General features: G+C 33.4%; 1 protein-coding gene across 1 annotated transcript in view; it reads left to right on the top strand.

The window, feature by feature from the left end:
- The window catches only part of Dscam3 (Down syndrome cell adhesion molecule 3), a 125759-nt gene that overhangs the window by 37485 nt on the left and 73759 nt on the right, over positions 1 to 14515 (top strand). The window contains exon 2 of the mRNA XM_035881005.2: positions 2042 to 2133. Within this exon, the coding sequence (XP_035736898.2) occupies positions 2100 to 2133 (34 nt within the window). The 5' untranslated portion in view covers positions 2042 to 2099. The remainder of the gene's footprint in view (positions 1 to 2041; positions 2134 to 14515) is intronic.

Raw genomic sequence — 14515 nt, 5'->3', positions numbered from 1 at the left:
CAAATTCTAACGAACAAAATTTATTTTATTTTGTTAACCAAAGATTCAGATTGAAATTGATTTGTAGAATTTAATAATAAACGATTAATAATTAATTAATAAAAAAATTACTTTTCTATAAAAAAAAAGACAATCATTAATGTAGATTGTGTGCGTGTGTATATGTGTGTATGTGTGCGTGCGTGAGTGTATGTTTGTAAATGAGTGAATGTGTAAGTGATATAAGATAGAAAGAAAGGAACATATAAAGAAACATCGTCATCATCAGTAAAATATATTTAATTAGAAGGGACGAAAAGTCCAAAAAATATCCTCCTTTTTAAATTCGTCTAGCCATGCAAAAAAATATATTTTACATTTCCTTCTATACTTTCTTTCCTTTCTCTCTCTCTCTCTCTCTCTCTCTCTCTCTCTCTCTCTTACTTTATTCCTTTTTTTAGTTACTACGATGCCGTCATTGCGACGACACTCGACGAACTACTTCGTCGTGTATAACGTCCTCGTGCTTGTGTGTTAAAATGATAGAAAGAAAAATTCCACTTGCCAGCGTTCATTTACTTTTGAATCTAGCTTCCAACTAGCGCGTGTAAAATTTTTCTTTTTCATTCTTTCTCTTTCTTTCTCTTTCTTTCTTTTTCTCTTTCATAATTCTTCGTCTCTAATTGTAAGTTGAGTATACGCGAGACGACTATAGTTTCTTTCTTGTTCTCTTTCTTTCTCTCCCTCTCTCTCTCTCTCTCTCTCTGTCTTTTTCACACGCGCGCACACGCGACACACACATACAAAAAGCCCACGAAAACAAACTTTACGATCTGTTATAAGAGAAAAGGGAATTTAAAATGTAGCGATAATGAGGGTTGGTCAAATACCAGCGACTCTTTTCGTCGCAACGTTTTACTTGTATGTTTAATTCTTTGCTATTCGCTGACCAATAGTTTCAAAGTCTCTTTTAACGTTTCCTTCCTTTCTTATTTCTTTCTTTTTTACTTATCTATAATATTTAATTATATATAAATATATATTTCTTAATTATGTCCATAATATCTAATACTTAATTTAATATTTAATATTATATATTATTTCATTATTTTTTATAATAAATAATTGTGTCACAATAAAAGGAAAAATATCAAAAAATCGAAACAATCTAAATAACTTATCAGAATTTGTTAGAATAATCGAGAAATAGCTTATTATATAGAAATAGAAATGTTTTTTTAATATTACAACCCACCGCCGAACATTCGGGATAAATAATTAATGTTTGTGAAAAACGTTAAATGATCGTCGAAAATATTCGAGTATTTATATTAATGTGTGTGAGTCTATAAACATATATATCTATATACATGCGTATGAGTTCGGGGAAAACGTTATGACATTTAAATTGAAATAAAAGCTTCTGTAAATTTTGTAGCTGCATATTTAGTTCGCCGTGTATAATAACACGAAAGAGAAAAAAAAAGATAACGTTCTCCCTCTCATTCTCTTTCCCTCTCACTCTCTTTCTCTCTCTCTCTCTTTTCTCATCCCCTTTTTCTCTTTCAAAAGTTTCGGAAAAATATGCTCATTAAAATAGAAATATTTGGTCTGGTTTATTTAAATACAATTGTACTTTCTCATTATAGAGTTATAACTAATTGATAGATTGTAAATAGATGTTACCACCTTTAACCCGTAATTTGCATTTAATTTTTAACATATCCAATGTTCGGTAACACTTTAGTCAATTAAAATAACCGTTCTATTTGAGACAAAGAAATAAAAAAAAAAACAAAAAAAAAAAAATTCAATAAATAATTCGATCATAAGAGAAATAATAAATATACGAGTTTTGACAGAACACTTAAAAACATTTTCTCTTTTTTAGAGAAGACATTGAAAAAGAAAAAAAAAGGGAAAGAAAAAAATAATGTATAATTAAATATATATATATATCGATTTTTTTTTATCAAGAATACCTTTATACCAATAGACAGAAACTCTTTCATATTAATTATTTCCTTGTTATTTTTAACGTTTCTTGTTTGCTCTGTCTCAGGAAAGTTTCGAGAATGCGTTGAATCGAGCCACGTCGTTGACGAACTTGGGCTGTGGGAATGGATTCGACCTTGTTGCTACTCCTTTTAGTCGGTAAGTTTAAAAATAAATATAACGACTTATCTTCAAAAACTTTGAATGTGCTTATGAAAATGTACATAATAATCGTAATAGTTATTTTTATCGATCGATATAATATCAAAGAAAACGATATAATATATTACTTACGTTAAACCCACATACATACGTGAAAACGACAGGGGTCTTTGTTAGAGTCACTCAACAAGTTTTAAAAGCTCACTCAAGAAATTTTACAAGACGCAACGACCGATAATTTTCTTTACGAAGCTCAGACTTTTCTTTCGTCGTCGTTGAAAGGAGAAAGGCAATCGAGACCAAGATGTTGTCAGAGAGCGCGAACTTTTCAAAAGCTTTTGTCGGCGCCATCGAGAAGAGATTACCCGTATAGAAATTATTACATCGAGAAAGTGAAAAGTTTTTGGTTGTAGAAGTTTACTGGAGAAGGTAACAACTATCGCGAAAGATTTATTTCACTCTTCCTCTTCCTCTCTCTCTCTCTCTCTCTCTCTCTCTCTCTCTCTCTCTCTCTCTCTCTGCATTTTGTTCTCTCTTTCTGTCTGTGAATTACGAACGCTACGAATTCCCTCTACAAAGAGAGTAACTACGTAACTCGATCACTTCGATTATTTCTTTGATCATTCGAAATGACGTTTCGATTCTTCTTCTCGTCTCGAATAATTTGCGGATACAATCGAATCTTACCCAATATTATCCGACAAATATCGTTTCTAAGCTCAAACTTTCTAGAGATGAAAATAAGTTTAATTAGAAACTTATAGATCCATATAATTTTTTCGACGTTTCAATTGCGATATATTTACCTACGTAAAACAAAAAAGAAAGATAATTTTAATGAAAAAAAAAAAAAAAAAAAAAAAGAGAAAGAAAGAAAATTTATATTTTTTTCCACACCACGAAAGCTTGTTTACATAGCACGTTTCTCTTGAATTTTTCGAAAGGATATTATTACATACCTCGTGTATTTTCACTTTGTCACGATTATTTGAAATAACGAAAATGTAAAAAAAGAAAAAAAAAAAAAAAGAAAAAAAAGAAATATCAATAAAAAAGATAATTCTCGTTTCTCTGAGTTATATATCGCTTTATTCGAAAACGCTTTTTCCCTTTAAGCAGCTTATAACAGGGCTTTCGGGCGAAATTACAATTAATACAGGCGCGAATAAAACTCGATGACGTTTGGATTGTTACCGTCGCTTCGTAATAAGTATTTAATACGATTTCACGCTGATGTGCCATTAATATCGATTTCTTTCTTGAATGAATCGAATCGTGACGAGTCGAATCGATTCGAGTCAAGTCGAATTGAACGAATGAGTGTTAGCGAGATGAAGAGAAGAAAAATTTGTCGTCGGAAAAGATTCGTCGAGGGATTCGAGAGGAATTTCCAGAGAGATATCCTTCTCTTTAACTCCTGCCACTAGTAGTCTCTCCCTAGGGAATTCTTTCTGAGTACTAGTAGTCCTTCCAACGAAGAGACTTCCTTGAAAAGGGATAAATCCTTCGAGGTATTCTTTTACGTCCTTTGCCGAAAACTCACTCGCTTTTCTTCAATTCGAAAGGTTGATGGAAAGACGAAGAGTGGTGGTTCGATAGAGAAAGAAAAAGGAAAGTATGAGGGTGTGCAAGAGAAAGAAAAAAAAAATGGACGGCTGCCAAGGACAATAGAGAATTGGCAGCTATCGAGGTGCGACTCCGCGTTCTTTTCACGTATACACTTATACATACATATATGTGTGTATGTGTATATATATATATATATATATATATATATATGTACGTTATACATACGTACATATGTAGATAGCTATATAGCTAGCGAGGGTGCAGGACGGTTCCATTAAATTCCCAGTGTTAAATTTCCTATGCTTTTTGCAAGAGCTCACCTGCCTCTGCGTTTGTTCCTCCGTCACTCGGACAACGTCGAACCCAACGGCACAGAGGGAAAACTCTCGTACATTTATACGTTCCATACGTGTGTATGTGTGTGTTTGTGTATGTCTGTCTGTCTGTCTTTCCGTCTGTCTCTCTATCTGTGTGTTTTATCGGCTTGAAACGAGGACGATGTTGATGGACGTCGTCTCTTTGAATTTTGCGCTCTTTATCTTGCTAATCCTTTTCTCACTCTCTCTCTCTCTCTCTCTCTCTCTCTCTATATATATATATATATATATATCTGTCTTTTTTTCTTTCTTTCGTTCGTTCTTGTATTTCTAACGTAACGTAAAAACTTTTCTTTTTCTCCAACATTCAACCAGATCCATTCATCATTTTATAACAATTATATTCGAGAAGACGAGACGAATGAAAATCCGTCGACTTTTAAATTCTTTTATGATCTAATTAATATCGTTAACGTCTCGCTTTCCCTCTCTCCCTTTCCCTCCCTTTCTCTCTCTCTCTCTCTCTCTCACTCTCTCTCTTTCTCTATCTATATATCTATCTACCTTTCTTCTTTGCTCTTTTTTCTTTCCGTTCCTTCTTTTATGTAAATTGATTTACGTCAACGGACTTTGTCTGCCGTCAAGGATCAATTCAAACTCTAACGACAGTTTCATAACCCATCTCGTTATAAATATAAATTTTCTTTCTCCGGGCAGTTTTTAAGATGAAAGTATCGATACGTCGATTAATTTCAATGTCATCTTATTTTTCCTTTCCATCTTTTTTATTACCTGTATAAGATTGCCGTAAGAAAAATTACATTTTGAAAGTGACACAATAGACGTTTAATCCTCTGGCATAATCTCGAATGGTTTTACGTATGAATGGGAATTATTATTCTTTCGGAAAAATTATATTTTCGAAGACAACGAGCTTGATCTCTCTTTCTCTCTCTCTCTCTCTCTCTCTTTCTCTCACACACTTTGTCTTCGTTATCGATCGTACTAACTGAACTGAATCCAAGATGGCCTTGTGTTTTTTTTTAGACGAACAGGAAGGTATGAAAATAGGACAGGAGAGCAGGGAAACGTTTGATTTGGCAGCTATCGAGGTGCGAGACTAGCTTTCCCAATGGAGAGCCCACTGTCCGATGTTCCGCACGGTTTTTCTCCGTTTCCTAGCGCGACCCTATGACTCTCTCTGTTTTTCTGCCTCCCTCTTTCCCCCCCCCCTCTCTCTCTCGCTCCCTCTTTCACTTCGACAACATACGAGAGAGACACATAGAAAAAAGAAATATCTCACGTGTGCTGTCCATCGAGTTCCATGTGTTCGTATATTTGTAGGTGTGTGAGGTCTACGATCGATAGCACATATATTTGTATGTGTGTGTATACATATATATATATATATATATATATATACACATATATATACACATATATATATACAAGTATAAAAGAGAGAGAGAGAGAGAGAGAGAGAGGCTGTCAAAGAAGAAAGAGAAAGAGGGGAAAAAAGGAAGAAGTACGATTGGTTTAGCTGTGTGTGTATGTGTGTGTGTGTGTGTTGTGAATGGTCATAGTGGTAGTGGGCGTCGAACTCAGGACATCGCGCACGAATGACGAGTAATCGATCACGAGCACTCTGCCAACACTCTCGAAGAGTAGGACAGTGTCTCTCATTTTTGAACCGATAAAGCACGTTTCGTCGATCGGATCGAAAATATTCCCTGTGCAACGGAGAAATTTGAGAAAAGGATGTAAAAGCTGTACTAACGAAGTTTGAGCTTTAACTGAGAAACGAAAATTGTTGAGAGCAAAGGGATTCAATTTTGTGTGTATCTGTGTGTATGCGCGCGCTCGTATATCTTATTTTCGTGTTCCTTTGACGGAGCGTTGTCCGATTTAGTCCGTGAAATTCGTTTCCGAGAGACGCTTAACGGCTTTCGATCTTTCCTCTTCGACCAGAAAGTTACTTTCTTTCCGCTCATGGAATCGCTTAAGTAAGTCGACTTTGTAAAAGTAGGAAGAAGAAGAAGTGAATGGAAGGAGTGCGAGCATTTAATAAAACCATGACTCTTTCTTTCGCTCGGAAAAGTCCAAAGTTATCGTTTTTCCGATTTTCTGAGAAAAGAAGGAAAGCTTTACTCTCTCTCTCTCTCTCTCTCTCTCTCTGTCTCTGTCTCTGTCTCTCTCTCTCTCTTTTTCGATAAACAGAATCACAGAATGAAAAGCAAAGTGCGTCGTGTTCGTCACGGACTAATTCGGTCTGTCCATTACCGTTGCATAATAATGGAGATTTCAATATGGAAAGTGGAAAGTATTTCAAATTTACCCACGGAGTTACGTGTTTCTATTCTTTCTCTTACTCTTTCTCTTTCTACGAAGACGATAACGGTTATAGTAGAATAGACTGTAATAATAAGTATGATCAAAGTCTTTGAATAAGATTATACTTGTATGGAATTGATTGAATAGAAAAAGTTGAATAAGTTGAAAAGTGAAAATGAAAGATCGAGCCTAAAAATATCGACATTCACTTTTATTAATAATCAAATGATTATTCAATGATTACATCGTATAGTAATAATAAAAAGAACAAAAAAACAAACAAAAAGATAATCGCGAGATTACTTTTGCAATGAATTTTTTATATATTCGATTATCCGCAGAATTTTCAATCTGGATCGTTTAAATTTTAACGAAATCAATAAAATTGAAAATATGATTATAATTTCTAACGCAATCTATATTTATTAAGATAATTATTTATACGATTCGTATACATATGTATATAGGAATTGGACAGAAAAAAAGAGAGAAAGAGAGAGAGAGAAAGAGAGAGAGAGAGAGAGAGAGAGAGAGTTTTCCAATGCAAATGTCCAAGCTAGACTGACTATGAGAGCCACGTGCACGAGATATCTGCGGCTGCGTTCGTAATGCTTTCGTGAAAAATACAGAGTGAGAGTGAAAGAGAGAGAGAGAGAGAGAGAGAGAGAGAGAGAGAGAGAGAATGAGAAAGAGAGAAAGAGACCTCCCTTTTCCTCTACATCTGTGTACCTCTGGCCATCCCTGTATCGATTTCTGGCCGATGGAGTATCGAAGTACTGTCTCTCTCTCTCTCTCTTTTTCTCTCTTTCTCTCTATCTCTCTCTCTCTCTCTCTCTCTCTCTCTATCTTTCTTTCTCTCTTCTCTCTTTTTCTGTCGTTCGCATCAGCGTGTCCCTCAGTCAGAGTTCTTCTTAGCCATGCGCGCATTAAACGAGGAGATATATGTCCAGTCTTCGATGCTGATCTTCTTCATTCTTCTTTCTTATTTTTTGCTTGACTTTTTCTTCCTCTCTCATTTATCTTCCTATGCGACTATTGTTAGAAAACAACATTGTTAAACTTTATCGGTGAAAATTGAATAAACATTAACATTTTCACGAGGAGGAAAAAGAAAGAGAGAGAGGGAGAGAGAGAGAGAGAATAAGAGTGATGCAGGTCAGTCATAAGTCAGGAAAGAACATTTTTCATCGTAGTAGGTCGTTTTATCCGGTCACGTTTCAGAAATTTCTGAAAAGTTTCGAATTTAAGAGTCTCCTTGAGACATCATGTTTCTCTAGAAGCAAATGTCGACAAATTTGTGAGTAGAGTAAGTAGAACAAGTGATAGTGGTCAGTCATAAGTCAGCCGACAACGTTTTTCTTCTTTCTACCTTTTTTTCTTTCTCTCTTACTCTCCATTTCTCCCCGTCCCCTTTTTCTTAAAAGTTTCGAATTTGAGAGTCCTCCTCGTGACGTAGTTTCGAAAGAAAGATAATGTCCTCGCAAATAGATAAAATAGATTTTTATAGTAACTGTCATGTCCCAGCGGAGTAGATCGACGGCTGCATCGCATGCGAAGAACGAACATTTATCCTCTTGGACGAATACAAATAGAGCTGGAAATAGAAAATGTAAGGAAATTTTCGAGTCTATATTCTGCTAACGACGTTCCATCCATCGTAATGTACATACATCGTACATTATTTTTGTTGATAGTAGGTAATATTTAATTTAAAGAGATGTAGACAAAGATTGTATAACATAAATCTTAATAGTATCGATGTTTCACTGATACACATAAACGCAGACATATTATTTATCCGTTGGATAGTTTCATAATGAATTTTTCTTAGAAAAATTCAATCATTTTTCATTAATTCGTCTTAATATCTTTCTCAATCTGTTTGGAATTTTTCATTATAAAAATAATTTTGTTATCGAACACGTCGTTATATTGTAGTTTCCATTAAAATAATAATAAAATTATGGATAGAAGATAAGAAAGAAAAAGAAATCATCATTTTTATCGTACGAATATAAAACTAGATAGAGTCCTTCGTAAGGGTTTTATGGGTGTGGAATACCTCAAACTAGAACAGTTTCCTTGCGAATGTAATAAAATCGACGAGCTTTCAGAAAAATGGCGATGGCATAAAGCAAAATATTCAAAATCTGTCCTATTTAATTTATCATCTCTTTTTTTTTATTAGGATAACTTTTCCATTTTTAATTTTTTTCTTTATCGATTCTCGATTTAAACAGATCGAGAACCATTGATGATCAGAGGTTTATAGAAAGAACTCGAATCTATTTCAACAAAACATACCATCAAATGTAAGAATGTGCACGAGAAGCTTGGTTGAATTCAATAAGTTGTTCATTATAAAGTTTTGAAAATAACATCAAACAAGTGTTCACCTTTGAAGTGCTGATAGATTCGAGATTATGCAGGATCGCTAAAGTGTTCAGATATTAGCTGAACTTATTGTAAGTTCTTGAATCACTTGTATCTTGTAAGGCAACAAATATATGACTGTTCGCATTATTCTGTTCAGGGACTATATTTTATATTATTATTATCTAACTGTGTGGATTGTCCTTCTTAAAAATATTTCCTTAAGAGATTTGTCGTTTAAAGCTCTTTTTTTTCTTTTTTTTTTTTCATCATTATTAATAACGTTATAATAAGAACAAATGGGGTAATAAATTACCAAACATTCTGATACGTATAAGAAGTGTATAGTGACAAACGAGAAAGGAACGATATTCGATTTTAGAGAAACAAAATCGATTTTCCGAGCGCGTGCAAAACGACCACCGAGCAAGATCGTTTGATATGTCTATGTGCAAGTGTATATATGTGTATGCATGTATGTGTGCATACGTGTATATGCGTACAAGTATTAGTCCAGCTTTATGGAGCCACGAGACCGCACAGGGCGCATTGCCAGGGGTGCTAAAATGTGTGCTTAATATTTACTACCAACCGCAGAGCAGAACGGCTTGCACCTCTGACTCGCGTTCCGTATAGCAACTTTCATTAACAAGGATACGATGATCGAGTATTAATAGCGATAAGGGGAGCGATCGGGATTGTGATCGCGTAAAACACAATTCGGTGCTTGCTTGCGATCGTTTATTTGAGACCAACACTTTGAACGTGTATTGTAAAAACACGTAGAAAAAATTGTCTCTCATATTTTGTTTTTCTTTTTGTTTTTTGTTTTTATCCTAGATACTTCAACATTCGCTTCCTATCCATTGTTATTTTATTCGTATGTTCGTATATATATTCTCTCTCTCTCTCTCCCCCCCTCTCTCTCTCTCCCTCTCTCTCTCTCTCTCTCTCTCTCTCTCTCTCTTTTTCTCTCTTTCTCTCTTCAGAGTGAGTAATTTAACAAATCTTTTTACGAGTCACTGTCTCTACGATTAGATGAGATATCGGAAAATAAGTTTTTACGACGTTTCGATACTTCCAAATAGTCGTTCGAAACTTTTTGAGATACATAAATAAAATATACTTTACTATCGATTCGAGTTACTTGCTTCATTAGAATTAGAGATATCAATTTGTAACGTGAATCTGTATAATAATAAATGTTTAAATGTATCTGCATCGATTACTTTAATGTTTTTTCTAATGGTATTATATTTTTATAGATAAAGAAACGTGATAGTTTTTTACGTTGAATTATAATCTCTCTATCTCTTTCTCCCTTTTTCTCCCGCATTTCTTTTCTCTTTCTTTATTTTTTTCGTTTTTGTTGAAAGTATTTTTTGACAAAATCTTTTTGTTGTCTCGCTACTACGCGTATTTTGTTTATATAAAAACACTGAAACATACACATTTACGTTCGTAAGGATATAGAATGTAGATATATTTTTATTTTATTCCATATATAATATCTATATATATGAGATATATATATATATATATACCGAAAGAGAGAGACAGAGAGCCACTCTCGTGGTTCTCTGGCTTTCCCTCTGCGGAATATAGATGCATATCCGTTCAATGCGTTGGAAAAGCGATAGATCGCGTTTGATAAATTTCCACTCGGTCTCTATTTCCAAAACGAAGTATCGACCAAGAGTAATTCATCGTGTCAGAGAGAGAGAGAGAGTGAGAGAGAGAGAGAGAGAGAAAGAGAACGACAACATGATATTTTATCTCTTTACTTTTTTACGTTTCGAATAAAAAGAAATTCAAAATTTTGTATATTTCTTATGATGCTTTGATTATTTTTTGCATTCATCTATGCAAACAAATAATAAAAATGAAATGATCGTTTTCATTCCGTTTCTTTTTTTGTCAATTTTTCTAAAGAACATTTCAATTCTTAGAAAAATATTTCTAGAAAACGCGAAAGAATATAAAAAAGAATCGAAAACAAAAATCGAATTTAATTGAATGATTTCGAAGGGGAAAAAATCTTAGTGAGATAGGTAAAAGATTAGGTAGAAATCATCGGGCGTCATTGTTCCTGAATCAAATCGTATTTTCGCCATGACGTATCCATCATACGTCGTTTCCGCGTCTAATCCATCACGCGAGTAACATGCGCCAGTAACGTGAGAGCACGGTTGCGAAAACGACTGGCATATCCGTCGTCGTGACGTCGCTTTTACACTTCCCTCCTCCACTTCCAACTCCGTTCCATTCGAACTTCCGTTATTCCTTCTCCTCCTCCTCCTCTTCCTCTTTCTCCTTCTCCTCTTCCTTTTTCTCCTCCTCCTCTTTCTCTTTCTCTTCTTCCTCCTCCTCTTTCTCTTCCTTTTCGTCATCGTAGTGTCGCGAATGCGCATTATTGTGAGAGTCCAAGTTCCCTTCTCGCCAGAGCTTAGACACGATCAGGAGAGTTTGTGCAACACTCGTCTGGGAACGGGACTCGAACAAAGAGCGGCATTATGCAAATTTTCTATCAGGAAATGGCTAATCCTTGTTCGGTTCGAATCTTGCTCAAGCGTCTCAAAAGAAAGAAAGGAACGAAAGAAAAGAAAAAAATAAGAAAATAAAAGAGTATCCTCGACCTTTTTTTTTCGTTACTTACCTTTCGTTAATTACCTCTTACATAAATATATATATATATATATATATATATATATATCTATTTATTTATTTATTTAGGAGATCGATATATAAATATACACATATATATATATATTTATTTATTTAGGAGATATATATATATATATATATATATATGTATATATCCTACGTCAACCATATTCCTTATAATTTGACAGGTATTTAAAAGCTTAAATTAAACCCTTTATTCACTTTTAACTATCTATACATACCTTTCATTTATTTAATTGTACAATAATGATTAAGTGCAAGCAATTTCTTTTAGTTGACATTATTGTAATAATTATGATTTCAATAATTGTAAAAAGCAAAAGATATCTAAAAGAGTTTCTGATAGTTGCAATATTGAAGAGCTCGTGTTTTCAATATCGTCGATCGGTAGTATCGGACTAATCATTTATAGACCTTCACTACTCGTTCGATCAACGAGATACTTGTACTACTTGTCCTACCCATATAACTGATCCGTATCACTAATTTACTTCATAGATACGATGAATTACATTTGTCACTATTCTCCTTTCTCTCTTTCTCTCTCTCTCCCACATTACACATGCTATCTTTTTATTTCTTTTTATTATTCTATTTAAAATTAACGAAAAGAAAAGAAAACGTTATGATCGTTCACAGAAAATTACATTAGTATCATCGTGTTTATTCGTCGAGTTAAAATATATTCTATTAAGATTGTTTAATTAAATATAACATCCTGTATGTCTTAAGCTTTTATTTCTCGAGAGACGTTCGTCTATCCTTCCGTTTTCATTAATTTCGACTTTTTCTTTTATTTTTATGTTCTCCATGTTTTTCTCATCACTTAATACATGTGTTCTATATCGAAATAAACATTACTATATTTTTTTGTCCAGAAATTAAAAAATAAAGAGGGAGAGGGAATTGGTGATGCGATCTCTCATTGTAGTGGCTGTGGCGTTCGGGACAACGCATCCATCACACATCGTTTTCGCGTTCAAGTGCATCACCAGTGCGAAAGAGAACTCGAATGGATATCGCATTACCGAGCGCGTAACATCGTGACGCTAACGTACGCGAGCGCGAGCGCGATCAACTTCAATTTCAATGTGAGGATGTAGCAAGAGGTACATATATATATATATATATATATATATATATATATATATACATATATATATATATACATACGTATATATATATATAACTTTTACCATGGTACACCGTGAAAATCCCTCGAAATCGATTTGTTGTTTTCTCTCGCGAATTTCCATCTTCCTTTTCAACGTCTATCTTTCACGAAAATGAAAAAAAAATTTATTTGTTAAATCCTCCTTTTTTTTTCTTTATCTTTTTTCTTTTCATTTTATTTTGTTCGTTTATTCTTTCGCACATCAATTCCTCCGTTTGTCCGTTCCTTTCTTTGTTTATTTTTTATTATATCTAAATACAAAATAAAAGGTAAAGTGAGAATATCACAATAAATAAATAGAGTATATTTAGATATTTACGATATTACCTATACATATTTTTGATAATATTTATTGTTTTATTAAGTATTGATATACGAGTATTGATTAATTCAAAAGGATTCGTGCGTAAATATTATTTCGTTTCTTACCACGTGACGTAAAACGAACAAATCGTTTTTAATAGGGGAACATTTTACGCGGTTTCCCATTTGGTAAAGTGGCAAGAAGAGGAGAAATAGAGCGAATGACGAGTATCGATAATCCGATTATTCGTTATCAGAGACGAAAAAAATACAATATATATATATATATATATATATATATATATATATATATACACATGCACATATAATCTGTATATTATATTGTCGTTTGTCGGCGAAGAGAAAATTAAATTTGTGCTCTCGCGTCATTTTTTCCTTTATCTTTTTTCTTTTCTGTCTCTTTTTTTCTCTCTTTCACGAGTATCTTTTTCTTTTTCTTTATTTTTATTTTTTATTTTTTTTTTGTTCTCGAATACTGAAAGAAACGACACGTACTGAAATATATCTCGAAAATACGAGAAGATCGGAATGGTTATTCAGGGAAAGTTGGTAGTGGAAAAAAAATACTGGCGAGGGAGGAAAAAAAGAGAGAGAAAGGGAGAAAAAGAGAAAGAGAGAGAAAGAGAGAGAGAGAGAGAGAGAAGAAGCGTGGCGCAACTTCTGACTCTATCTCGAGCGTTGAATTAAATATACGGACGAGCAACGTGGAACGCTTTCTCGATAAGTGTAGTAAAAAAGGAATATAGCTATGCGAGTGAGTATATGGAACCCTCCGATCGCACCTTCCCTCATTTCCTCTCTCTCTCTCTCTCTCTCTCTCCCTTCCTCCCTCCCTTACTCCCTTTTTCTCTCGAAGGAAAAAAGTATTCGTCCCTTTATTCGTATGGCCTTTGGACTTTTCACGGACTTTCTCTTTCTCTCTCTCTCTCTCTCTCTCTCTCTCTCTCTCATCTTCGTTCCTTTTTACTGTGTCCGCGTTATTGCCCCTCGTACCTTCTATAAAACGACGAAATAACGTTTTATTGTTATACCGAACGAGAGTTTCGCCTGTAACACGGTCTCAAGGAGAGAAAAGGAAGGTAAAGAGATATTGAGATTTTTCTTCCATTAAAACGGCAAGCTTGTATTTGTATTTTCTAGGTTTTGATATTAGACCGAATCGTAGAAAAAAAAAATAAAAAGAAGAAGCAAAAAGAAAACGAAATAAAAAGAACTGATTACAAATTATTACTTGTGATTAGTTTTGCAATTAGAAAGAAATTACTTTCGTTTTGTTTTTGCATATTTCAAAGAAAAATAATTTTTCTCTAATTTATCGTTTGATTGATTTTTCTTTCAATTTCATTCATATATATATATATATATATATATATATATATATATATATATATATACAAAATAATGTATATATACAAAATATGTGTGTATATATATATACAAAGTAAACGATTTTTAATCCTGTGGTAATGATATCAGATCAAATCAAACGAAATTTATTTACATAAATAAATAAATAAATAAATAAATAAATAAATAAATAAATAAATAAATAAATAAATAAATAAATATATATATATATAAATAAATAAATAAATAAATAAATAAA

The sequence above is a fragment of the Vespa mandarinia genome, chromosome 5 (genome assembly GCF_050613455.1).
Source record: "Vespa mandarinia isolate Hongniang chromosome 5, ASM5061345v1, whole genome shotgun sequence".
Taxonomy (NCBI): Eukaryota; Metazoa; Arthropoda; class Insecta; order Hymenoptera; family Vespidae; genus Vespa; species Vespa mandarinia.
The sequence above is the reverse complement of the archived record's forward strand: the minus strand, read 5'-3'. Positions and strand labels throughout refer to the sequence as shown.